We start from the raw sequence: 26,683 nt of genomic DNA on the forward strand, positions 1-26,683 counted from the left end.
GTGATCTATTACTGAACAGACGCACAGCAACTTGGAATCTATTTGTTTTGTATAATAAAGAATTAAAAAAAGTTTTAATGATGATGTCATCTATACGTCTGTCCTCCAATAGATCATAAGTGAGAACCAATCAGAATGTGTGCATAACTGAGCTTATTATATAATTGGTATTTGTTAACATGTAGAACAACTTCCTCCAAGTGCTGTTGATGATATATTCTGACCTACATTGTACACTTGTCAATTCTTATCAAGATTTACTCTCCCCTTTCTCTAAAGATCTCTCAAATGGTGGCAAATGTTTCTAACAGATATGAAAACTTAAAAAAACAAAACAAAACAAAACAAAGAGGATGGGAATGGAGCATACTGCCAAATTAACAATTTTTTCTCCAAAAAAAAAGTTTTTCCCATGAGCAAATCCTTCTCTGGTTTCATGGCAATTGGTTGGAAATTTATGAAACAAATTGATGGCACTCAAGACTGACCAATTTACACACAAAAATGAGTCAGATTGGGAAAATTGTGCCTCCTTGCATGCCTTTCACTTGTTAATTGGAAAGGTGGGGTTTATTTATAGACTCAGATGAACATGTTTTTGTATGAAAACAAACTCTAACTGCAAGCTGCATTTAAAATTTGATTTCAGGCATTTGTGTATAAAAATGACATTTATTACATGGAGTCACCCAGGTCATCTGTCAAGCGGCTGACTGATAGTGGTGTGGAACACAAGATCTTTAATGGCATCCCAGATTGGGTGTATCAAGGTTTGTGACTGTCACTATCACTTATTTATCAGCCAAAAAGACTCCTGAATTTAATAGAGGAGCAATTGAAATTGGGCTCCAGGTTAACCATGACAATGGCCATGGTATAATGCATGGCCATTGTCATTCATTTTCATACCATAAGTGAAAGTTTTCCAAAGAAGATGGTACAGATTAGTGTGGAAAAGGAAGGTTTAGCATTGCTTTACATATGAGGCCCAAAGAAAGTCACTGACGCACCACTGACACACCACCAATGCATCTTGTACATTAGAAGGATAAATGGTGGCCAATGAGTCAGTTGACAGTCGGTCAACAGTCGGCTGACATGTTGGTCGATACGTCAGTAGGATCAGATTCTTTACCTTTACCAAATTTAGTATAGTGTGCCATGTAATATCCCTTTAAGTGTCCTGGAATGTATGGCTAACTGTGCCATTCAACAAAATGAGTGAATGATATCACAAAGGGTAAATGAGCTAACACCTCAATTTGGAGAAATCACAACGAAAAAAACACTAGGCAATGTTTCTGTATCTTTATTGAGTGTTTTTTTTTTCTTTACCAATAGACAGGATCCCAGTTCCAAATGTTAAACTATGTAATGTTTACTCAGTTTTAAGCCAGGCAGCAATGATTTTTTAATGAATCAAGCCAGGTGGTCTGCCTGGTGCAAAATACCTGGGGAGAACACTGACTCAGTAGGAAATCAGACTACTGTCACAAAAGGGTGACAGGCACTTTAAATTTATTTAGTTTGAGTTAAGTTTTTTAAGGCTTTATGGTGAAAGCTCAGTTTACAATTTACAACCAGAGAATAATTTTTCATGTGAATAGTCATTCTATATAATGATAACTAAGGTTGTTGTTGTTGTTGTTTTTTTTTATACCACCTTCAACAACTACTGATATTTGAGGCTTTCATTATTTTATCAGTTTAAAAAAGCTTGAGATTTCTTTTCAGCTAGGTATGACAGCTGATTTTAGTAATGCATGGTCGAGATTCACTGTGTAGTACACTTTTAAAAGTGGTTCTCCTAAGTTCTCTTAGTTATGTTAGTTCCTGCACTTAAACATTTTGGTTATTTTTTGCCTTTTTACAGAGGAGGTACTCAACTCTGACCATGCCCTGTACTTTTCCCCCGAGGCTACGTACATCGCTTTTATTCAGTTTGATGACACTCAAGTGATCTTGTATCAGTTTCCTTGGTATGGTGATAAGAAAGATTCATATACCTCAATACGGAAGATTGCATATCCCAAACCAGGATATCCAAACCCAACAGTGATTGTGAATGTGACTCACCTGGAGACTGGGAACACAGTGTCCTTGTTGGAACCTGCAGATTTCCGGAAAATGTAAGTATGTTTCCAGTTGCAAAGTGAGCAATTTATCTTCTAAAACCTCCTCCAGTTAAACCCTTTTTCTGGAAACAATATGTCGATGATGTTATTTCTGCGGTATCCTTGAATTCAGTAGAGCTGTTGATCCAATTCACCCTTGAGCGTGAAAAGGATAGACATTTGCCCTTTCTTGAATTAAATGTGTCCAGAGGGGTTCAGGGTAATTTAGAGACAAGTGTCTACTGTAAACCTACCCACACTGACAAATACCTCGCTTTTGATTCTCACCACCCTATTTGCCATAAAAAGTCTGTAGCCAAAACTTTACTTAGGAGGGCTGACTGTCTACCATCTTCACTCGATTCGAAGGCTGAGGAGAGAAAATTTGTTTCCAATGTCCTAAAGGCAAATGGCTATACAAAAACTTTTCTCCATAACTGCCAAAAACCAGTTACAAATAGTAACTCTCTTGATGAAAGGGAATCAGCAACTGGTTTTGCTGTTATTCCTTACATACAGGGTGTTACGGAACTCATCAAGAGAATTTTGAATAGCCACAATGTTAAAGTTGCTCAAAAACCTTTTCAGACTTTGGGGCATATTTTTGCCAAATCTAAGGATTCTGTCACAAAAGAACAACGAACCGACGCCATTTATTCTATTCCTTGCAATGACTGTGACAACAAATACATTGGACAGACCAAACATCAGTTTGGTACACGGTTAAAAGAGCACCAAAAAGTGGTTTTCCTTTGCAAAAAGGAAAATTCAGCTTTATCGGAGCATACATGCCTAACTAACCATTCAATTGGGTGGGATAATTCTAAAATTATCACCACTAATCAGCGTTACCACCAGCGCCTTTGTTTGGAGGCTTGGCATATTAACTCCACCCACGCTCCTCTAAATCATGACGATGGCGGTTTGCTTCCTGACACCTATTTACAACTCGTCAGAAAAAAGGCCTCTAATCAGTGATCATATAAAAGGACCTCTTGTTGCAGCGTTTAGATCACCCCTGATGAAGGCACTAGACAGGAATGTCGAAACATTGGGTCTATGAATTGTAACTTCTTCAGTTACATTCATTAAATCTGCAAACCAGAGTAGCATCAAACTATGTCTGATTGTCCACCTGGTTGCCGTGTGAACTTTAATATACCTCCTCCAGTGTTAGATCAAGAGGGCTACATATTGGCCAAGTTCTTTTCTACTTTATGTTATAAACAAATTAAGACAAATTCAATTAGGTCCATAAAAATAACGAAAGGGTCAAGGTGTAGCCATTGTAACTGGAAAGGCTTCGACATCTACATAGCAAAACAGCATACAGGCAAACCTCAATTCATAAATATCCAGACTTGCCTCTCTGGTCCCATTTTTTATGAATACTAATTAGCCGCATTTGAGATCTGTGCGAACTCTGAAATGATTAACATGGACCTTCTTCACATGTTATTAGTACTTGATCCAGAAAACAGGTGTCTAGAATGGTCAAACTTACATGTGCATGTATAATCAAGGGGTTATGATTGTGATGTATCAACAAATTTTTTTCAATGACCGAGAGGCAGCAGCCAGAAAGGTGAATAGGAAATCAGATGTTGTCTCTTCAGGGGATCTTCTGCATCCAGCAATAGTTAATAGTCAATGAGAAATTGATATTAATCAATTTACTATAATTTTTTTATTCATTCCCAGTGATCATTATGTTGTGAACATTGCATGGGCTTCAGAAACAGCTGTAATTGTGACCTGGCTTAACAGAGATCAGAATGAAGCAATTATTCATATGTGTGACCTGCAGCAGACATCTTCTTATCTGCGCTCCATCTGTAAACAGGTTATCTTCAAACATCTTTCGGATGCCATTAACTTTTTTTTGTGTTGCATGATTGTAAACATTTGAAAGGTTTCACCTAAAACAGATTCATTGCTTTTTGAAGGTGAACACATGATATTTGAAGAGTTTATTTTGTCCATTTTTTCATGCTTGCTTATTTTTAACACAGTTTGAAATTGTATTCTTTAGTTCTAAAATTATATTCAGACATTTTTACTATGTTTTCAAAGGAAAATAATGCTTAAAACTGTCTTTAATTGATGTGAAATGGTGTTTTAACTGCTTCACTGTGTTAATTGTCAATTAAACAACCTGCTTTTTATTTATGGATCATCAATCACATATCTATGAACGAAGAATTTTATTTTGAGTAAGATGAGTTACTTATAACCAGTGAAGCCACTTTGTCATATGCTGTTGCTTAGAAATTATTTATGTCCAACCCAGGAAGGGTCAGTATAAACTCCTGAGGCAGGAGATAAACAATTGAAACTTAATTTTCATGTACACTGTCTGAAAGAAAACTCCCGGAGGGGATAAGGTTACAAACCACAAACTTCACCCTGAGGGGTAAGGATAGTGTCAATTGTTATTTAATGAAAGTCTCTGTTTATTTTAGAACTCTGTTGTTAAAGTGCAGAATGGTTGGGTGGATGATAAGGTATGCTTTCTTGTAAAAAGTTGTTCTCTGTGCCTTTCAGAAATTCTCTGATTATTTTTAGTAGTTATATAATGATGTAGGGTCCTGCAACCTTCATTTTTTAAATATGACTGGTAATGTCAATGACATGATTAATCTTGGATTTATCTCAACTTTCTTTCAGTACCAAACTCCTCACTTCTCCAAAGATGGATCTTACTTCATTACAAAATGGCCATTTTCACAACCAGGTGGTGTGGGAAAATTTATTCATCTTGCAAAGATAGGGACAAAGGTTTGTTTTGCAATTAAGAGAGCTAAATAGGTTCTGGAAAAATGACAGTTCATTACATTATTTTCAGTGATTGACTGACTTCTCGTATTAGTTTGCTTACTGGACTCCAAACTTAAATATCTGGTTTTTGTAATTTCAGGGAAACACAGATCCTGTAGAATTAACTAGTGGAGCTTGGGAAGTTGCGAAGATTCTTGCTCATGATGACAAAAATGAGATAGTGTTAGTAGCATTCACTGGAGCTGTCATTAAGATATTATATTTTAGAAAATCATTACCTATGCTTTTACAATCTGTACAAATTTGAAAACAATTTTTTGATATGAATAGAGATAATGAACAACTTTTTACATCAAATTTGTTTGCTGAATATGTCTGAGACACCACTTTGCTTATAGTTTCAAGTGCAATTAGACTGAATTATTTGTATCATCAGTTTTATTGCTCTAATACAAATGACAAATATTTTTCACAAATAGTTCACGCAAGTATTCAATTGTTTACGAAATGTTTCTCTGATTTTTCAATATAATGACAATGATGATGAACAGGCTTTATCAACTTGTGCATTTTTATTCACCAAAATGAACAAAAACTTCCTTTTCATTTAAAAAAGGTGCTTCAACCAAAAATGTAACAATAACCACTTGAATGGAAGGTCTTATGCATTTTTACTTCTGCCATGATCTTAACTTGAACATTTTCACATGACTTTAGAAGAATTACTAAAATATAAATGGGTTACTCTATGAATTAGCAAGCCACCAACAACTCCAAATGAGTGATTGACAAGATTAACCTCCTCACCTTGGTACCTCCACATAGCCTTTCAATTATACTTGAAATTTTAATTTTTGAGGCAAGGGAAATGTTCTTGACTTACAGATACTTCAGTGCAACCAAGGAATCACCAACTCAGCGTCATATCTACAGGTCTGTTAACACTTGTAAAGAGCTTAAGGTTATTTATAGGAGCAACACCCTTGGGTGTAAAGAAACAATAAGTGAAGTACTTTCAATCATCAACTGGCTTAGATCCCATAGGAAATTTATAAGTGCAATGATGTAAAAGTGTCAGGTCGAAGTAACGGTGCAATTTATCTCAATATGCTCAGGTTTTAGCCCTTTGTTTGCTGTCAATTTAGCTTCGTTCTTGAACTCATTTGATCAGTTGGAGTTCATCTGAAGGATAAAGTTTAGTGAGGGTGATATCTGAAAGTACAATTTTCCATTCAATTCTCCAATGTGGTGTTTTTCTTTTTCAAAAATTTAGTGACCAGTTCTAAAGTACATAACACCATGGCACTAAGAGTGGTGGCAACTTGGAGAGTTTTAAAACTGCTTGTGGGTCTTGAATGTTTTTCTTCATGGTGTACTTGTTAAATGCATCTTCATGTATCAGGCACCACTCCTTTTAGTTGATTTAGTGGTGGTAGAGATTGAGGGAACTGATGAGTGTAATTTTCTTCTGTCCACCAGCACATGTTCCTTGCAATTCTTTGCCTTTTAATTGTGGTTCTTGTTTCCTTGGTTCAATTTTCAGTGTGAAGATAAAATCAGGAGAGCTTTCCTGCTTGACTTGTGGTCTACCCACAGTGATAAGTAAGAGGCTATGGTATTTAAAAGACCATGCATCCTCATTTGCATAGCTTTGCATGCCTGTATTTTTGTCTTGAATGTAGAGTGCCAGTTGGCTTTTATTTCCCAAAAGTAATAAAAATTTTAATTGCATGCAATTTGTGCAATGCATTTAAAAAATGGACCCTTTTTATATATTGACAAGCTTTATATGTAATATATAATAACATGTTGTAAAATTTAATATCATAAGCTAGCTGGGTGAGTTTGAGCATAATATCATGATATCAGTATATACCAGTTTCCTCAAGGAGGCTTTTCAAAGCCTCTCTGGCATGTGAAAGGATTTCAAACAAGCCTAAAGTTGAAAATCATGCCCATCAGAGGAGATAAGGCAGTGAAGAGATAGAGACTGCAGCAGCAACATTTTATTTCCTGTTTACAGCATGTCGGAATGTAGATCTTCTTGGTATCTACTCGCTTTTTCTAAGAGTGACTTGTATTGGAACTGTTTTCTGTTAACTATAAGAAAATAGTTATGAAAGTTGTTCCTCATCAATGAATTTTTCTTGATCTTAATCTTAAGTCTTAATTTTTTGCTTTAGAGGGAAACAAGTGTTCCTACTATAGCGCAAGTTTCAGCCTTGGTGGTAGTTGGTATATCTTGTACTGTCAAGGTAATTTTGAAATATCCTATTATGGGCTCTCTTTGGTAGTGATGACAAGTGACAAGCCATGCTTGGAGCCCACTGATTTCTTGGGGCTTCACTAGTTATGTTGTATTGTCATTGACAGCTTGGTCATAAACAAGATAATGAATTGATTGTGTTTGAGAGGTTACGTATCACTTTGGACAGCATTAGCTGTTGTATTTGTTGTTTGAATGGTTAAATTTGTAGAGTTGGACATGTTTTTTTTAACAATGGTAAGGAAATGTTATCTCCAAACCACTTACTGTGAATGAGACATCCTCATTTGAATTTAAGCAATTTATTAGCCAAGGACTAAAAAATTGATTGAAATCACAAATCTATCTCTCTCTCTTTCTTGCTGCTTATAACTTCTATGATTGCATATATAGATGTTCAATTATTAAGATCTAGTCACACTGTTAAATTGAATTTATCATTTGTCAGATGATGTCCCTATTTATTGGTGCATTCTTTTGTCTTTTTTTTAAATTTCTTTTAATTGGTTTTTAGGACCAGGAATACCTGAAGTAACTCTTCGAAGCACAAAGAGTAGTAGAGGTGAATTTTGACACTTTGTGGTAAAATACCTGGCTGAATTCGGTGTTTTTAGGTGTACACCTTCCTATGCATCAGGATATATATGTACTATGTAAAAAACTGTGCTGTCAAGTCATTTCTTTGTCAAGACGTCTTTGCTACCATTAACTACTAATGTTACATTTTTGTTATTCTTGGCTCATGCATGTCTAGGGAGGGTCATAAAAAGTTACTGAATGTGATTTCTCTGAGAAAACTATGGTATAAAGGCCTTGACGAAGTTTTTGATTCATTATACTTTAAACCCTTTACACCCTAACATCAGTATCCATATTCTCCAAACTGTTCTCAATACATTTCCTGTGGTGCTGGAAAGGAGAATTTGTTTAACACTCAAGGGCTTCTTCGGTTGGTGATCAATGATTTCCTTTATTCTCATAACTTTCATGTTTGACTCAGAGATGATATTATAAGGAGAAATTGGATGCAAATCACTCCTTGGGGCTAAAAGGTTATACCAACATAATCATATATGATGGGAAGCAAAGGTCATGGCAAGTTTTGGAGCTTGAAATAGTACAAATCCTTTCATTATTTGTGTTCACATGCTCTTGAACATGAATTTTCATAATGACATAGAGCATCAGTTTGCCCAGATCTTTGTCCAATGTTTCTCATTTCTAGATGTGAATGAGAAAGGAATTTTTTTTACAAAATATGTATCAAGCTTCTATTTAAAGTATGCACCTTTCATTATTGTTTGGGTTAGTTCAAAAGATAGAATAATCACTTATGTTGACATTTGGTTAGTGTGTGGTTTAGCAAACCACCAAGTGAAGGGTATCAGAGGGGAGGAGTGGGAGGTTACAAATCAATAATCTTTGCAAGGATTCTGGATAGTCTTTGATCACATAATATATTTGTCACCAGCCATTCTAAATATGGATTCTTCAATGCTTTTTTTTTCATGTGTGGCAGTTGAGATCCTGGAAGATAACAGTGCCCTTCGTGAAAGATTGGATGGAGTTTCTTTACCCATAGTGGAAAACTACATTGTGAAAAGTGGTAGCTATGGTTAGTAAAATCTGCAGGAAATGCATAAATTTAATTTGGATCCAAGAGTAAACAGGGTCTTTTTATCTTTGATGTAAGTAGGTATTGCTTCAAAGTGAACAGTGGTTGAATTTGTTCAGGAATTCTTGCCAAGTAACTGCCAGCTGCAACTCTGCTACTTACAACATTTGATTTTCTGCACTCTCCTTTTGTGTTCTCTATTTACTGAAGGACACATACAAGTATAACTTACTGTACTTCTTATGTCTTCTCACTTCAGATCTCTATGTAAAAGAATATCGCCCACCAAACTTTACTCCAGAAAAGAAATATGCTGTTCTGTTTTCAGTGTAAGTTTAGTTTCTTGTGAAGTATTATCCTCCTTGAATTTCCATGCAGTTTTTGACTTTAAAAAAAAATAGTAGTAATAATAACTTGGGTTTTTGAATAAGCTTCTACACATTATATTCGGTAATTGTGAAGAAGAGCTCCCCAAAAAACCTGTTGGCCGACTGTCGGTCAACTGTTGGCCGACAGGTTTTGCCCGAAATATAGGCTACCTGTCGGCCGACTGTTGGTAATGTGTCGGTAACCTGTCGGTAGCTTGTCGGTAGCTTGTCCGTGAAACGTTAACACAAACCTTAATGTTTTCTCTCGGTTTTCGCTTGATACAACATGTGTAATACGTTGACAATTGACTTTCAAGATTTGGTGGCTCCTAAAGGAGCCGTTTTGTGAGTGGTGAAATATACAAGATACTTCACTCGTAGAATCGTGATTTTAGTGGCGCGCGCCTAAATCAATTATCGCATCACGCATCCAAGTCTAATTATCAAATTGTTGCGTATAGCAATTTATTACTTAACATAACGAGTAAAAAGATTCACAATTGTATCATTTATTAAACTTGAAATTGGAAATAGCAATTCATCCCAAACACTTTGGAAGAAACGTTTCTCTAGTACATACTTTCAACTTTGCCATCGATCGGTAAGTAAGTGAAGTCTGTCGAGTCACACATCACCATTACGGATTGTTATGTCACGTTAACTGTTCGTTTTTAACACAATTTTTCTTTTTTCTTAACCTGTCGGTAACCTGTTGGTTAGCTGTCGGTAGACTGTCGGTAACCTGTCGGCCGACAGTTGATCGACAGTCGGCCGACAGGTTTTTTGGGAAGCTCTTCTTCACAATTACCTTATATTCAGTGTGGGACTTGACATTTAAGTATCTCCCATCTGAGTAAATCCCACTGGTGAAAATTCCAGTGCCTTGCTATATTTTTCAATATGGCAAAAAAAAAAAAAAAAAAAAAATAGACAAAAATGAAAAAAAGGCTTTTCGTAGTGGGAGGTGTGTGAGATGTTTGGTGGAGCTGTGTGATGTCTTGGATTTGAAAGAGTAGTATGTTGTACAAAAACACTCCAAGGAAAATTTAAAGTATCTACTGTGTTATCCTGCAAAGCCCAATCATCTCTAACATGTTTCATACGTACTAAGATTAACATAAATTACTTTTACACTCTTTTCAGGTATGGTGGTCCAGCATCACAGAAGGTTTTTATAATCAGTATTACTTTTCATGTCAGTCAAAAGTTACAGTTCAACTTCAATGTTTTTTAGCCTTAAGGATTTTGTTAGTCTACATGGTTTGTTCTTTAATAGCTGGGTTATGTGGAATATTGGTGTTTCATGTGCATGCAATTGGAATAAGAGACTAGCTGGCTTGGTGATTAGTGTGGATTTAAGCCCTGTAGGTTGCTTTGTGATGTGTTTTTGGGAAACACATTTTCTTAAGGCCTCTCCCCAAACAGAAGGATGGACAAATGTTTTGAAATATATAACATTGTTGAAGGGTTTGTTGTGATGGAGTAGCATAACATCCAGATAAAGTGCTTAGATAGCTTGAGGTCAATGAGAAGGTGGAACACTTTTGTTTTGTATGACTCCAGCTGCAAGACCCAACCTTTTCATGTTCTTCTGTACAGCTCGGCTTCTGAAGCTGGTTTGGCAGTATTTTCTTTATTATTTTTGTTTTGCCATTAGGTTGTTGACAGTTATGGTTATGGATTTGAAACTGGTTATTTAGTCAGCAACTTTGACTTGATTGTGGTGAATGTTGATGCCAGAGGAACATGCTGCAGAGGAGAAAGGTGAAGGATATAATGTTCTCTTTTTGAATGGTTTTTTGAATTTTAAATGTTATCAAAAGAACATCTACAAACAATCATTTAACCCTATCATTGTTCACTGTTCCAGCTATCTAAGTGTCAATGAATAGGTATCTGTCCCCGTGTCTTCATGTTCACTCTACCAAAATAAGGATATCATGACTGTGTTTTGTTGATAAGTCATCAGTATGAAGCAGACTTACTACAAACAATCTTAGTATTTCCAAGTTATGCTAATCTTGGAAGCAAAGCTGAAAATTGACAACTTAAGTAACAGAACTTTTGTTTTTCTTGTAGATTTAAGCATGAAGTTTATAAACATCTGGGAGAATATGAGGCTGAAGATACAATTAATGTTGCCAAGTAAGTTGGGGAGCTCACAAATTGTACACAGGGTAAATCACTTTCTGTATTGATGTCTGTCTTTAGGCATATTGGAATGTTCAGTTAGAAGAATTGGTTGATACAGATGTTGTGACAATGGCATTTTGAATGAGAGGACGGCCATACGGAAAACTTTGTTATAAAGAAGGCAGTAAAGATAGCTTAACTGTAATGTATTACAATATGGCACCAAATTAGAGATACTAAACAACTGAAATGTAGAATAGTTGTCTAAGAGCATGAAGGGCCAAAAAGGGATAACACCACAATTTTTAACTGCAAACAACTTATTCCTGATTAGTCTTACCACTAGTGTCATTGATTTTGAGAAAGTTACATTCTGTGGTCTTATAAATCAACTTCTTACTAGTCTTAGCTTTGGTTGTAATTGATTGTTTTTGTTTTATCTTCAGGGAAATTGCAAAGAAAGATTATGTTGATGAAACAAAGATGGCCATATGGGGCTGGGTTAGAATAAGTGTTTTGGTGTTACCTCTGATTGTTTTAATTCTTTTTGTACATACAGTGTGAAACTTCTTTGTAAAGAGTTTTGTATATAATTGTGATATTTTGGTTTAATGTACAATCATCACTTCTTCATTCTTACATTTTCTAATTTGTCAAAGGATGTGTTAAAATGTGCATGCATTTAGGTGTTATTCTCATGATAATCCAATTTTTTATTGTAGTCATATGGAGGGTACTTGACATCCTATGTTCTTAGTGTTAACTCTGGGGTGTTTAAACTTGGAATGGCTGTTGCTCCTGTCACAGACTGGAGATATTATGGTGAGAATGTAACAAACAAGGTTATGCACTTTGCTTGAGAGGGGCATACCTGGATTGCCACTGCCTCTCTTGAATAAATTCAATGTACAAAGTGTTTTTAAAGCTTTTCTCTAATGGATAAAACAACAGTTACCAGTTACATGTTGATTACTTCTCTTTCCATTTCAATAACATACTACTGATAACCATGGAAATGGAGATACATCATTAAATATGCCTCTTATTTCATGTTGTGGACCTCTTGAGAATATTGACAGTGTAGTGCATTGTTTCAGCAGGTTGAATACTTTGGGTCATTATAATTTGAGTTGTGACTGGAGGATTTTGATCCATTTTGCTTTTGGGTTCTTTTAGTTGGAGGTTGCCATTAATACCTTTTGTCTCACTATATGTGACAGCTGACTCTCCTTACAACACATTTTTCTTTTGGCTGTTGTTGAGATGATGAAAAAGGTTTGCAAGGTTGACTAACTTAACAACCAGATTGGGTATCTCACTGAATGATACCTTCCTTGCACATGCTTTTGTTTGAGGGAAAATGTTTTACTAATACCATGTCATTTGCTTCCTTTTTTTATGCAGATTCCATTTACACTGAACGTTACATGCTCACTCCTAAACAAAACTTAAAGGGATATGAGGTAGTTTTATTGATAAATTATTTTGCTGGCTCCAAATAGAAAACTGTGTAGCTTTCACCTCTGAAAGGCAAGAGCTAATTCGCCCACTGATGCCCCAAGACTCTTTTGTTGGCTGTTCCTGAGAACCAAGTGTTTTATTCTGTTAAGATCCTTTAGTTGGTAATGTTCTTAATACACATTACCTGTATCTGCCTAATAGCATATTAAAGTTGCAATTCAGTTTACATCCTGCTCAAATCTGGGTGTAGATGTGTGAACCAATCCCTGTAAGAGGCAGGGAAGAGATTCTGAGTTGGTTTCTCTGTATTACAAGGCTAATGCCCATACTACTTGACTTGTTGGAAGGGCCACAACTTGATTATTTGTCATTTATGAATTTTAGATATCATCAGTTCTTAACAAGGCAAAAAATTTCCAAAATGATAGTTTTCTTCTGGTACATGGAACAGGAGATGGTAAGTTGAATTTTGTAGCAGCGTTTGAGTTCTTGATTATGTTAATATGACCATGGACTGAGATCTTAGTAGCAGGATTATACAGTATACATTAAGGGTACAGCTGTGTATTAATTTGGTATTAAAACTTTGACAACTGTTCTTTTTACAATTTGACAATAAACTCCATTTCACAATCAAATGAATACCACAGTGAACACCAAACCCAAAAACCAAAGTATTTTGGCACAAAAACCGATTGAAAAAACCAATCTAAAAATAGCCAAAACCACAAGGAACCAAAACTGATTTTTGTCAAGTGGAAGAATGTACTAATCATTACTATTGTGTTTCTGCAGATAATGTACATTTTCAGAACACTGCTCAGTTAGTAGCAGCTTTGACAAAGGCAGGGGTCAAATATCAAGTCCAAGTAAGTTACTGACAACTAAAGAAAAACCCAAAAATGTGTGTAAATTTTTGTTTATAGACTTGGTAGGAAGTTGAGGGTATAGGGAGACACATTTTTTAAAGGAGATTTAAGTAAGAAAAAATCTGTTTTATTACTTTAAATGTAAGGACCATTATAATTATGATGGAATGTCCAGACTGTTGAGTGTGGGAACTCAAACCAAACAAACTTTTGTTACTTTGCTGTGAAAATGTTTGGAGGATTTGATAGAATTTCCCACTTTTTACTTGTATTATAATGACAACTTCAAATTTGATGGACATCCTTGTTTTAAAATTGCTTTTTTTTACAGGAGTTCCGTGCTGATTGAACACATTTTTAAATACTCCTCTAAGTTTATTTTGACTATACTTCTGATGAAAAGTGATAGAGATTTTCTAATGAACCACAACATTTTTTGGTAATGGATTTTATTCCCTTCCCACAGTTTTACACTGACAAGAATCATGGACTGTTGGGAACTGAGACACAGAAACACTTGTTCAGACTTCTGACAGACTTCCTGATGACTGAGCTCAGAATTAACTGAAATTTTGAACAAATGTGACAGAACTTACAGTGTATGACATTTTGTCACTACCTCAAGTGCTAACTTGATTATTCTTTCATTACCCTTTCGTGACTTTGATCTGTTAAGTGACCTATTTATAACTGACTAACTGCTGATCCACCAATTCATCAACTGTAAAATGAATACTTGTGTTTGATTGTAAAATAATGGTAAACAACAAGTGGCAGCAGAGAGGGGCATGGGATGACTTAGAATATTGAGAACTTAGTCCTCAGTACACTAGTTTACAAAAGAGACATTAGTTTGTTCTTTTATTTATTTAATTGATTTAATTTGTTGCCATATGCCCTTATGAGACATTTCAAACACAGATAACCTTCCCGACTGATACACTGAACTTTGTAATTACGCTCTTTCTTGTAGTTTTATCCAGACAAAAACCATGGTTTGAGTGGCGATGGAACGTCACCACATCTGTACCATTTACTCACAAGGTTTCTTGTGGAAAAATTGTCCCTAAACAGTTAATACAAAGGAAACTGAATGGTGTAGAGCCTGGTCAAGCAGTAGTTCTGATATATTAAGTTAATATTATCATTTTTGTCTTAAAAAGGATACAAGTTAGTTAGTTGTAAGATATTATTTTTGTGGGATATTTAAGTAATGCACTCTTCTGGAAAGACTGCAATGTTAATTCCTAAGTTGAAAATTTCTTTTAAGTATATGTTTTTTAAATATGAAAGAATTAAATATTTCTTTCCAACAATCAGATGGTAATCATCCAAGCAGCCTTTATGAATGTGCAGCTTAGGAGAAAGAACAGAATTAATGGTATTTTTTGGAGTGACTTTAGTACATCAGCTTTTGGCTGTCACATCAGTTTACAAAGACTGTGCTTACCATAATGTTGGCATTTGTCAATTCAGCAATCTGAAATATTTGAGTGTTTACCATATATGTAGGTGGTAGCATTTATTTTGTGAAAGCATTCCTCATAATTGAAAAAATTGCAGAATTATTAAATCATTGTAAGGGTATTTGTTTGAATAATTATGAATTTAAAGATGTGTGATGTGAGACAAAAACTGTCCTCTGTTTGAGCCTGAAAATGTTGAAATTAAAAATTATTGGAAAGTCAACTACATATTTCTCTTAACTTATAATACATCTTAAAGTACTTAAACCTCCAATTGGACAGTGAGGAGCACCCCTCATACTTATTAAATGTACGCACATTGTTTAAATGCTTGTAGCAGAAATCTACATTTAATTAATTTTCTTTTGATTAGATGGTCTAATAGTAATATCCCTTATTAGTTTCTTAATGAAACATTCATACTTATGCTAGTGATGTCAATCACACAGCCTTTGTAAATGGGCTTATATTGAAAGCCAGAAATGTTTTTCTTTTTCATAATTTTTTAAGGTTTATTGTATTAATGAAAAAGGAGCCTGCATTAAAAAATTAATGATATTGAGATTGAAGGAATATGAATGTTTCAGGATACATTTACACAGCTCTTTTTCATCACTGTGATAGAAATTATAAAGTTTGTGGGGGTTTTTCATGAACAAAAAAAATCTGAGTCTGGTTTTTCGCACAAGACCATGTCATGCCAGCACCCACAGTCTGGCCACAATTCATTCAAGATACCAGAGGTTAGCTTAGGGTGGCTGAGGGTTAATGGGGTAGAACATGGCTAATTTAGGGTAGATGTGGGTTAACGTGGTATTACATGGTTAACTTAGGGTAGATGTGGGCTAATGCAACATGGTTCACTTAGGGTAGAAGGGTTTAACATGGCAGAATAAGGTGAGCTAGGACAAGTCATAAGTCATATTTAAAGCATATAACATGAATATTGTCAGCCATTTTGTCGTCTTTATGGCATTGAAGTATATACCTGGGAAGTATATACCAGGAATCGAAGTTAGTGTTGGAAGAATAATTGCCTAGAAATTTTGCTAAACTAACATAAAGAGTCAGTAATGTTTGATAGTATTAAGAGTCTCACTTTATCTTTTCGATGCAATTATCAGGGGTTGCCAATCATTAACTCCTCGAGACAATAATTGTTCTGAAGTTACCGACATTCTATCGACAGGTTACTAACACCTTATTGACAGATTACTGACAGTTGGTCAACTGTTGGCCAACAGATGTCCCGAAGAAGTTATCCCTTCAGCAAAACCTAAATAAAGCTGTCAGAAAAGTTGGTAAGCTGTCAGCCAACAGTTGGCTGACAGATTACCGGATGTTGGCCGCCTGTCGGTGTAGGGGAGCTGTTCTTCACAATAATTACCTTATCACAAATATATAATCCAGAAATTATCCTGCTGGCCTTGAATAAATGGAAACAGTCGGGAACTGCATTTTTAATTTAGCAACTGCAAGTGCTATAATTATAATCATTTTTAATCATCATTAATAACAGATGGTAGACTTAGTAGATGAACTAATTATGCAAAAGAGAAAGATTCTTTCACACATGCGATTCTGTCAATTAGAGAAGATTGTAAGATTTAGATCTAGTAAATTTGTGGATAACCTAGAAATTCTTTACTTTTACTCCTTTTGCCTGTAAACCAGAACAGCAATAAATTTGGTTGTATGAACTGAGTTGAAAATGTGATGTGGCCACCAAAGAGTTTCTTAAAGCTGATGTCTTGAGCATTAGCCCTTTCCCAGAACAAATAGAGGAATTATGCTTAGGGTTAGGAATGGTTTACATTCAGAAAGACGAGGCTATGCCAATAGTGGAAACATGCATTGTTGACACTGTGGTGACTAAAAATGCCAGTTTGAAAGATAAATTTTTGTTCTAGAGTTTTTTGGCTTTCAAAACTGCCTTGATGTAGGGAAAGGCCACAGACTGCCATAAGCTAAGCAACAAATTGTCTCGGAATACCCTTACCAACATGGTACAGATTTCTAAGCGGGTGTACCACCTTCATTCAGCAGAGCATTGTCATCTGTATTAATTAACAACTTTTTGAAAAATGTTCTCAGTCACCTGTGAGAATTTATTCTAAATCAAATGTCTAACTAAATGCAGCCCCTGTGAGTCCCAGCTGCAGACAGTAAGTTAAAGTCCATATCAAATTAAAAATGTATTCCTGAGTCTTATTGACATGATGGTTACTGAGCAGGTTACACTCTTAACCTTTTGTGTGCCTCCCCTTGCCTAAGAGTTATTAAATAGGCAATAGCCAATTATCAGGGAAAACTGACAAAATATAGAGAGGAAGCTGTTATGGACTTAGTTACTAACCTGGAGGAGAACCTAACCTCTATGCAACAGAAACTGAAACTGAAATGAACCCTTTTAAAAAACTTGGTCAATCATGTAAATAGATTAACCAGTTGCACTAAAACTTGACATTTTCATATCATAACAGGGATCTCTCACAGGAAAACACTATCTGTTTTAATGATGTGAATTTGAGGCTGTAATTTTTGGTATCACACTAAAGTTGTCTTGAAAAGGCACCTCTTGCCTGGAGGATTCATAGTGATAACCATAACTCTTGTTTAATAAGATGAGGTCTAAAAGTTCAATTACAGTAACTTGATATTTTAATTTATTTAAATTTAGAAATCACCCCCAAAAAGCAATAAATTTTAATTAGATTCAACAGAAACAATGTGGACATCATGCTACATCAGAACTTTCTTTATTTACAGAGAAGAGGTTCCACAATGGGCAAACAGCACTGCGTAGCAAGATGACCCTGAATACATTGATCATTGCTGTAATAATCAATTATTGGAATGTCATTATAATTGTGTGGTGGTCAAAGCTTTAGTAGAACTGTTCTTTCTTGTTTTTCCTCTTTCTCACCATTCTCCTTTCTTTTCTAAAATAAACAAAAACAAAGAAAAAAAAGATTGAAATGACCTACAAGTTGTCATAGATGTTAAATGTTTTATCTGGAAAGATACTTCTAGATCAAGACTTGGACAAAGCTGTTATGGATACCAGTTTCAAAACTCACTGATTTTTTCCTGACTTAACATATCACTGATGATCCAATTACACGATGCAACATGCAGTACCCACCAACATATCTGCATATACATCAAAAGTGAACACTAATATTTACTCACCCTGTTCATTTCTGAAAGTTTTCCGTCTGTTGTCATTTTCACTTTCAAGGCTCTTCAAAAATTCCACGAAAATACCAATAGGCTTTACCAGGGAGGTTTTCTTGAAAGCTTAAAATTCAGAGACCATAATGTATGTCAACAACTGATAACAATCTCAGTACCATGATGTTTATTAAGAATGGCTTATAAAGTTTACTATTGCTAATGAAAATATTCAGTTACTTAAATGTTGGTATAACGAATTGCAGGGGTCAGCAGCAAATAAACTCTAAAACCCTGGGAACTCAACCATGGAAATAATGGGCTTAAATGGAGACATAAACACCTTTTACATGAAAGCCTTTGATTTTTCATATTTACTATCCACCATAGGGGTTAAATAGGTTGTCACAGTGTGAAACATAAACCACACCAAAATGGGAGTTTTACCAAGGCACTCTGTCATGATTTCTACAGACCTGCAAGGATTACCCCTCTAAAGCCCTGGAAATTTAAAATTGAAGGAGTTTTGAAACAGGAATACTGGGAAAGGTTGAAGACCTGAAATCTCAGGAACAGGTCATAAGTTGAAAAAAAAAGTGAGCAAATTTTAGCAACAGCTGATTACTACCTAGAAATTATTAGTTTGCTACAATTAACTGTTCTTCATGTACCTGGGATCTTTTTCTTTTCATCTTCAATCATGTCTGGTGTATTTTTATCATGTTGATCAATTTCTTCGCAAAGTTGACTAGAAGGCAATACAATTTAAAGAAGTTCTCAGTCACCAAAACAAAGACAGTATGTGATCCAAGTCAGTGGGGAGTGCTCTGCATTGGAGTTTAAGAGAATTACTGGGCAATACAGGTATCATACCTTGGTGAGGTACCATTGAAACTGGCACAGGAATGGGGGAGTGAAAAGGACATTTAACACATACCTTATTGTTGGTACAGTAAATGGATCAAAGGTGTCAACCTCTTCCATGCTGATTGGTACACAGACACGACCTGGACAAGTGAAGCAGATTACTTTTGAAAATAATCAGCTAATTTCACTGAGTGACTGACTGACTCAATGACTGACCAGTGCAATTCATTTACTGATTTGTTCCTTTAAATTGATAGAAAAAAACTGCCTGAGCGACTGATTAAAATAACTAGTCTCTACAACGAGAAACCTCTGTTCTAAGTGGGTGGAAAAGGGAAACCGCATGGTTGGTTATCAACAGGGAATCGGCAGAGGTCTACAAACCACCATGGCAAATGTCAAGAAGCTGTTGTTTTGAGCATAATCCCTTCATTATGAAGAAATAACCAGCTTACTGAATGGCCTATTGGCTCACAGCTGACAGATTGATTCAGTAGCAAGGTAACTGGCTGCACAGTTGTCTGACAAAACAGCTGTCAAAAAATGACCAACTCACCACCTTAAGATGTAAGAGAATTGTAGACATACTATGTCTGTGGTCCTATCTCATGTATGCGTGTAGGAACCAGTGCGCACTTGGTAATCTCAGTTGTTGATTTTGAAGTCATTGTGTGATTGCATTACTTCATAAAACATAAGTTTAGATTACACAAAGAGGCTTGGAATATCTTTACAAGAATGACTTACTAGTTGACTAACATTCTTCCCAACTTTGCATGCAAGCATGATCCAGTTGTGCAAATTTAACTTATTGCTTCACATAAAAAAAAAACCTTTTTTTCTACAAGTGTTGGCATGTTTCTTGTGGCTAACTAGAACAAAACTTCAATCCCTAAGAAATTAAGTAATGAGTCAGTATGTTAGATATCATTATTGTTGTTCCAGACCTGTCTTAGGATGAACACAGAATGGACTCTTCAGTAAATGATTAAGTCCTTTGGTGACATTGACATCAAGGCGAGGGAAACAGTACTGGAACATTATCTCATCTTTTGCTTCTTTTCTCTGCAAAATTATTAGTTAATGCTAATTTTCTAGTAAAGCTGTCTTTAAAGGTCACTAAAAACGCCATTACAGTTAAAAACCTGATGGTTAAATTGAAAAGGTATTCAAATACGGAACTGAATTACAGAAAACATGCTGGAAAATCAGTTACTAATCATTAAGTAATTAACAACCGGAAAAAGTGCATTCATGATGAAACAACAAACCAAATGATTTACCTCGTTACAACTGTCAAATTTCATTTCAAGTTCATCCCATCTTTCCCTTGAAGTCTCTGTGGTTGTTGACCATGATGTGTTCAGTTCATTTCGAATAGCTTGTCATGTTAAGAAACCCCAGACAAGTTGTGAAATGTAAGTAACAGTTTTACTGTTAGCTCTTTAACTCCCAAGATCTAATTGTTAATTCTCCCCTCTAGCTGCTACACATATCCATGTAAATTAGTTATGAGAATTTGATGTAAGATCAAGATAACAACTTCTACCTGATAAGTTTGAATATTCTCATTACCTGTTTGCTGGATAATTTAAGGATATTATAGGGAGAAGTTCCATGTTGATCACTTCTGGGAGTTAAAGGGTTAATGCACCAAGAGGGTATAAAATTAGCAGACTATCAGATGATCTAGTGACTAGTAGTATATCATGATGGGAACAAATTTGTTGTACAATTCATAGCACAACTTCACCAAACAGCAGCTCAAGAACCAACTTCAGTTAAATGAAGTTGATAAAGGATACAATCAGGTACAAGAGCAAGCATTCCTTCCCATTGTTCTTTGCAGGACAACACCTCTTGGTTTTCAATTACAAGGTCAACAAAGTGGGCCTCAAGAATTTCTAAAGATTTGCTGGAAAAGATTGAAAGAAAATGCAATTTCATCACAGGTATAAACTCATCATGATGATTATCAACCAGGCGGCACAATTTTAGGGAAAGCAAGTAACCAAAATACCTGATGTATGGATGGTAAGGTGAATGGAGATTAACTTTCTTCAGTTGATTTTCACCACCCTGTATCAAGATGAGAAAAACAGTGAGCCACAATTTTCATTCAACAAGAACAGTAACAATAGAGAGGCCATGACCTTTAAAATTAACTTTGAATAAAATTTGAACAAAGCTTATGGAATAAGCACCTTGATGACACTGAGATACTCTGCAACAGCAGAACGCGCATTCTGTGAAAGTTTCCGTGCAGATTCATCACACACCCAACAGTGAACACCACGACGACCACTGTACACCCACAGTCTATGTTGGAAGCCAAAATCCTCTGCAAGACAAAATGGTAACTTTAACTATTTTAGTTTTGTATTTTCAAGGGCAAAATATCTTTAATAAACCAACACAACTTATCAATGACAAATTTAGAGGAAAAGGAATAGCTCGCAACTCAGTAAACACACAAACATAGTGATGTTAAGGTTGACTGATATAGTTTCCAATGGTATTTCAGGGTTTATATGCATTTTGCTTTTTAAAAGTAAGTCTTTAGGAACTTTTAAGAACAATTAAAAGAATTTTTTTTACAATGATACACTGCAAACAGCAGATAACTTTTACAAACCAAGACTATATGCTACTTTATCCAGATAATCTCTAATTTCTATATTTTTTAAGGAAAACTACTTTGCCAATTACACTTTTTCAAGAATAGCCCTTTTACAGTTCCTAGCATCATATTGGGCATGTAACCAAGGCTGGGGTTGACAAGTGTCATATCTTGGTGAGCAATTTTGGTGAAATTCACACATGGGCAGCAAAACTGTTTGATTTTTAAGGAAAATGGATGGATCCAGCTGAAATATCGTTTAAGCTAATTTTTTTTCTGAAAAAAAAAAAAAAAAAAAAAGGAAAGCATTGTGCCACTTTTGGTTGTTCAAATACATTTTATGGCCTTGGTGGTTTGCCTATGAGTTTCCACTTTTTCAAGATTATGCACATAAGCATATATTTTTGCTAAGTATTTATTGATCTGTACTTATTTTATTCTCTGCAAATTATGAATGAGAGTAACTATTGACGCAAAATTAGTTAAAATTATCCCTTAGGTACTTGAATAGTATTAAATTTAATACAGTTTTTTATTCTGGCAGGAAGTCAATAAGCTCAGCACTGCTCATCTGTTTACTTCATGGCTTGCCAAAACAACTGCCAGCTGAGAAACTTTTGGAAAGTAATTTCTTTTAATAAAATAACCAAGACACTGTATCTCCAGATTTGTCACCTATTATGGCAGACCCAGAAAACTGACACAAATTAAGTCGCAATTGTGACAAAAGAAGTTTTCAGTTGTTGGCTTTTTTTTAATATCACAATAATCCACTTAGGATGATGCCAGGTGGAACTCTCAAAAAATATTTTGTGTGCTTCATGTATCAATCAATTTGATGCTTCAAATTGAAAAAAAGGCAAAGTTAGTTTCACCAACTAAAAGAGATCTCAACACAAAGATGAACTATAACACTAAACTTTATCATTCTCAAAATTGTCCACATAATAAATACTTTGATAGAAGTCTCTCAAAAAGTAATTTCTCACACAAGGTGATAGTCCAAAAGGTTCTCTTTCAAGCAAATCTTGTGATAACTGTAACAGTATAAAATAAATATCTTGAATGGGATATACTTCTCAATATTCTTTACAAATAGAAACATACATCTCAAAATTATATTATCATAACATTGGTTAACACAATGCTACTAGAACTACTACAGCAAACCTTTGTGTTAGAAGGCCTCTGACCACTATGAATAGGAATATCAATTCACTGAATTTTAATTGCTGATAGAAATTTAAATGTGTTAAAAGGACTAGCATTGTTGAGATCAGTAGCTGAGAGGAAGCATTTCAGTCCTCTTCCTTTAACCCTTAAATACCCCAGATCTGTCTGTTAATTCTCCCTTCTAGCTGCTACATATTTACTTGTGAATAAGTTATGAGAATTTGATGTAAGATCAAGATAACTTCCACCTGGTAAGTTTCAGTATTCTCAATATCTGTTTGCTGGAAAGTGTTTGGATATTACATGGAGAAGTTACATGAATCAATCACTTTTGGGAGTTGTTAATAAATTAAAATTGTCTAATATTTTGGTCTGATTCTTTCATTGCCATCTTGCCACCCACTAAATTATGATGAATCGTGAACTGAAATTGTTTTCAATATATCACAAGCATAATTTGTTCAGGGCCAGATGGGTATCAAAACATTATGACATCTCTTAGTTACCAGTTTCCCTCATGGGTTGATGGAAAGAAGGGTTAAATCAAGTGGTTCTACAGGCCCTATTGCGTAGTTTCCCATAAGATACAATGTACAAATGGCAAAAATAGGGCTATTACACAAACTGACATTAAATTGTAATATTTTACTGTGCCTCGTGACCTCTCTCCAATATAGTGTACATAACTAATGTTACGTAAAAACATTGTACTTAATCTTACCTTCAAGAGCTCTATCAACTATCTTCATTGCAACAACCATAAACTTCCAACATTTCTTGCAAATGTCTGCACCTCTGAATAAATGAAAGAAAGAGGAAGCAATCAATCTAAACATCAATCAGTCATCAGAGTTCCTTTTATACCCTCACTAATTAGCTGCCCTTTTTAGGATGAGGTGTAAATATGCATCAGGAAGTAAGCTGGCATCATCACAATTTAAAGGATTGTGGGCAGAGCTGATATGCCAGGCTTCCAAACAAAGGTGCTAGTGGTAACACAGATTATTGGTGACAATTTTAGACTTATCCCACCCAATTGTCTGGTTAGTTAGGCATGCATGCTCTGATAAAGCTGAATTTTCTTTTTTTCAAAAGAAAACTGCTCTTTCAAACGTGTACCAAACTGACATCTTGGGTGTCCAATGTACTTGTTATCACAGTCATTGCATGGAATAGAATAAAAAGCATCTGTTCGTTGTTCTTTCCTGACAGAATTCTTAGGTTTGGCAAAAGTATGCCCCAAAATCTGAAAAGGTTTTTGAGCAACTTTAACATTATAGCTATTCAAAATTCTCTTGATGGGTTCTGTAACACCCTGAATGTAGGGAATAAAAGCAAAACCAGTCACTGGTTCCCTCTCATTGGGAGTGCTACTAGTTGTAACTGGTTTTTGGCAGTTATGGAGAAAGGTTTTGGCATAGCCATTCGCCTTTAAGACATTAGAAACATATTTCCTCTCCTCAGCCTTCAAATCAAGTGAAAATGGTAGACAGTCAGCCCTCCTGAGTAAAGTTTTGGCTACAGACTTTTTATGGCAAATAGGGTGGTGTGATTTGAAAACGGGGTATTTGTCAGTGTGGGTGGGTTTACAATAGACACATCTTGAAATTCCCTTGTTCCCCTTTGTACACATTTAAATCAAGAAAGGGCAAATGTCTATCATTTTCACACTCAAGGGTGAACTGATTGAATTACCTGAGCAGGCAATATAAGTCCATCTTACCCACTTGGGATTACCCCTTTGATCCAGTGTGAGAAGAAAGATCACTTGAAATGGACATACAATGCTTGTAATTTTTGGACAAAAACAGTTGGCTTTCTTTTCTGTCTTTCAAAATCTTCAAAAATTTGAAATTGTCTTCAATGATCTTTCTGCTATATGATAAATCCCTTGTTGACTGCTGTGTACTCTTATGGAGACACTCTCTCTTTAACTACTTTCTTCATTCATCAATCAGGTGTCTAATAAGCTGGCACAAACGCGTTAATTGATTACAGTACTTTCACATCATTCAGTAGGCCTACAATGGCATCACTGACATTGGTACAAGTACTTTTACTATGTTCTCAATAAACTACATCGACCAAGCCTTTTTATCTTTCCCGTCTTCATCTCGGTTCAGAAAAACGTAAAAGAAAGAACTCGGCCGATATCTAGCCATCTTGATCTCACGCTCGGTCAATAACATATATATCTGGACTGTCAGACAGGTGACCTGTCCGCAGTGTTTCTCTTCAATATCTAATAAATAAACGATGAGACAAAATTTTTGCATCATCTAATATTTTACAAAAGAGAACTCACTTGCAACATGTCCTAACTTCATCATAATCTGTCATGTCAATGTCAAATACTAACTCCTTCTCTTCAGCCTGAAAAGCTCCAGGTTTGATCATTTTGTGGTCCTTTGGCTGAAAGAATGGAGTACGTTTTTGTTTAATTCCTGTTATTCTTAAACCGTTTAACAGCTTCTTAAACGATAATAAACTATCTTTCACCAGAAAAATACAATTACATGTATGCTCAGATGAGAAACTTGCCTTATGTGAGAAGACGGCTCCGATGTCAATCTTGTATGGATTTCGTTTGATGATTTCCTTTTCCAGTTCTTGCTGATCGGCAAATGATTGATACCGCAAGTAAACGTCATCTTTCAACGTGAAAGAGAATTCTCGGTGGAGAAAATAATTCTTGGGTACTGAGAAATCAACGTAGAAGGAAACATCAACTAGTGAAAAACAAGCTACGATTAAGACTAAAGGTCAGCGTCTTATCAACCAAGTTGAAATATTGTTTGGTGTTCGTTAAAAATTCTGACCTCCTCCATACGACAACCACTGAAAGAAATACTTGTAAGGAAATAATCTCTTATAGTATTGATTCAGCAATTCAGGGAGATCTGACTGACTAAACCGCGAAGAGTTCTGACTCGTCTGTGAATCGTCCGCCATCTTGAGAAATAGATTTCGCGCCAAAATTAGCCGCTGACCACCAATAGAATTTTTGGCGCCAATTGTGAATACTGACGATATACTTGGTGAGAAGGGTCGAAGTTTTGGAGTCCATCTCAACAGGTAGGATACTCGTCGCAAAATTATGCTGTCTGATGTGATTGACAATTACAGTTGACTTCTGAAATTTTTTATTCTTCACAGCTGTCAACCAACAAGTTCTCTCTTTCCCCATGGAAGACAAGGCTTGATGCATGACAAGACCAAATGACTTCTCAACGATTGTCACAGAGTCATCTGTATAATGTCGTGCAATATTTAAGGGCTGGAACAGACAAATCACGATATTACCTGACATTTTTGGGAGTTTTTTTTTCTTCAATCCAAAGGAAAAATCCTGCAAAATAAACACATCAGGGATTTTTTTTAGGAGAGGGGTAGGGGGTATATACGTAGATTTGGATTGATTCTGTTAGTAATAGTAGGAAGTTGAGTGCTGTATAATTCAACAAGTAAGGCTATCCCTATAAAATTTTTTGTTACAAATTGTCTCCGCTTTTGCAGAAGTGGTCAGTCGGTCAGGCATCAAAACCGAAAGAAGAGAATAATTGAAGGAGAGAGATGAACACCAAAACACAAAAGAGAATAAAACACAAAAGAGAATAATTGAAGGAGAGAGATGAACACCAAACACAAAAGAGAGTCTTATTTTCACTACTGCCTAAGTAGTGCACATCACTGCGAGGATCACTTTCATTCATGTCTTTATCCGCAGTTCAAATATATGACTTTCATATATTCTTAGCCGCATATTCAACACTTCACGG

General features: G+C 35.5%; 2 protein-coding genes and 1 long non-coding RNA gene across 5 annotated transcripts in view; 2 read left to right on the forward strand and 1 right to left on the reverse strand.

The window, feature by feature from the left end:
• The window catches only part of LOC113677330 (dipeptidyl peptidase 4), a 28,933-nt gene extending 12,163 nt beyond the window's left edge, over nt 1–16,770 (forward strand). Inside the window, exons 7-27 of one of the 2 annotated variants that reach the window (XM_027194134.2) lie at nt 650–770; nt 1,874–2,129; nt 3,816–3,957; nt 4,577–4,618; nt 4,782–4,892; nt 5,032–5,114; nt 5,778–5,825; nt 6,436–6,494; nt 7,076–7,147; nt 7,673–7,720; nt 8,678–8,773; nt 9,033–9,102; nt 10,285–10,309; nt 10,799–10,905; nt 11,221–11,286; nt 11,721–11,775; nt 11,997–12,096; nt 12,679–12,737; nt 13,120–13,192; nt 13,531–13,604; nt 14,578–16,770. In XM_027194134.2, coding sequence (XP_027049935.2) covers nt 650–770; nt 1,874–2,129; nt 3,816–3,957; nt 4,577–4,618; nt 4,782–4,892; nt 5,032–5,114; nt 5,778–5,825; nt 6,436–6,494; nt 7,076–7,147; nt 7,673–7,720; nt 8,678–8,773; nt 9,033–9,102; nt 10,285–10,309; nt 10,799–10,905; nt 11,221–11,286; nt 11,721–11,775; nt 11,997–12,096; nt 12,679–12,737; nt 13,120–13,192; nt 13,531–13,604; nt 14,578–14,682 — 1,812 coding nt within the window. In that variant the 3' untranslated portion in view covers nt 14,683–16,770. Of the gene's footprint in view, nt 1–649; nt 771–1,873; nt 2,130–3,815; nt 3,958–4,576; nt 4,619–4,781; nt 4,893–5,031; nt 5,115–5,777; nt 5,826–6,435; nt 6,495–7,075; nt 7,148–7,672; nt 7,721–8,677; nt 8,774–9,032; nt 9,103–10,284; nt 10,310–10,798; nt 10,906–11,220; nt 11,287–11,720; nt 11,776–11,996; nt 12,097–12,678; nt 12,738–13,119; nt 13,193–13,530; nt 13,605–14,070 lie in introns of both variants that reach the window. The other variant, XM_089192991.1, reaches the window with a different exon arrangement.
• A 1,043-nt stretch (nt 16,771–17,813) lies between these two features.
• On the reverse strand, nt 17,814–26,501 carry LOC113677336 (DNA primase small subunit). Of its 2 annotated transcripts, none has more exons than XM_089193003.1 (13): nt 26,208–26,501; nt 25,446–25,603; nt 25,210–25,316; nt 23,626–23,699; nt 21,316–21,452; nt 21,132–21,190; nt 20,917–21,026; nt 20,395–20,492; nt 20,059–20,176; nt 19,182–19,251; nt 18,916–18,992; nt 18,263–18,370; nt 17,814–18,012 (listed from the first exon to the last, which is right to left on the reverse strand). In XM_089193003.1, exons 1-13 carry the CDS (start codon nt 26,212–26,214, stop codon nt 17,993–17,995), a joined length of 1,143 nt encoding a protein of 380 aa, XP_089049129.1. In that variant the 5' UTR covers nt 26,215–26,501; the 3' UTR covers nt 17,814–17,992. The 2 variants fall into 2 exon arrangements, with proteins under 2 accessions (XP_089049129.1, XP_027049950.2); XM_027194149.2 differs by lacking the exon at nt 26,208–26,501 and adding an exon at nt 25,724–25,933.
• LOC149034297 (uncharacterized) lies at nt 25,915–26,441 on the forward strand. Its single transcript, XR_016182715.1, has 2 exons — nt 25,915–25,979; nt 26,061–26,441. It is a non-coding gene; the product is annotated as an uncharacterized LOC149034297 (long non-coding RNA).
• Nucleotides 26,502–26,683: the final 182 nt, after the last annotated feature.

The sequence above is a fragment of the Pocillopora damicornis genome, chromosome 14 (genome assembly GCF_964200805.1).
Source record: "Pocillopora damicornis chromosome 14, jaPocDami1.2, whole genome shotgun sequence".
Classification (NCBI taxonomy): domain Eukaryota; kingdom Metazoa; phylum Cnidaria; class Anthozoa; order Scleractinia; family Pocilloporidae; genus Pocillopora; species Pocillopora damicornis.

Coding starts and splice junctions, on each gene's coding strand:
- LOC113677336 (XM_027194149.2), bottom strand. CDS start 25,856: ATGGCGGACGATTCACAGACGAGTCAGAACTCTTCGCGGTTTAGTCAG. Junction 19,252..20,058: donor CTGTGTTCATCCTAAGACAG/GTCTGGAACAAC, acceptor TCACTTGTCCAG/GTCGTGTCTGTGTACCAATC. Junction 18,993..19,181: donor TTTACTGTACCAACAATAAG/GTATGTGTTAAA, acceptor ATTGCCTTCTAG/TCAACTTTGCGAAGAAATTG.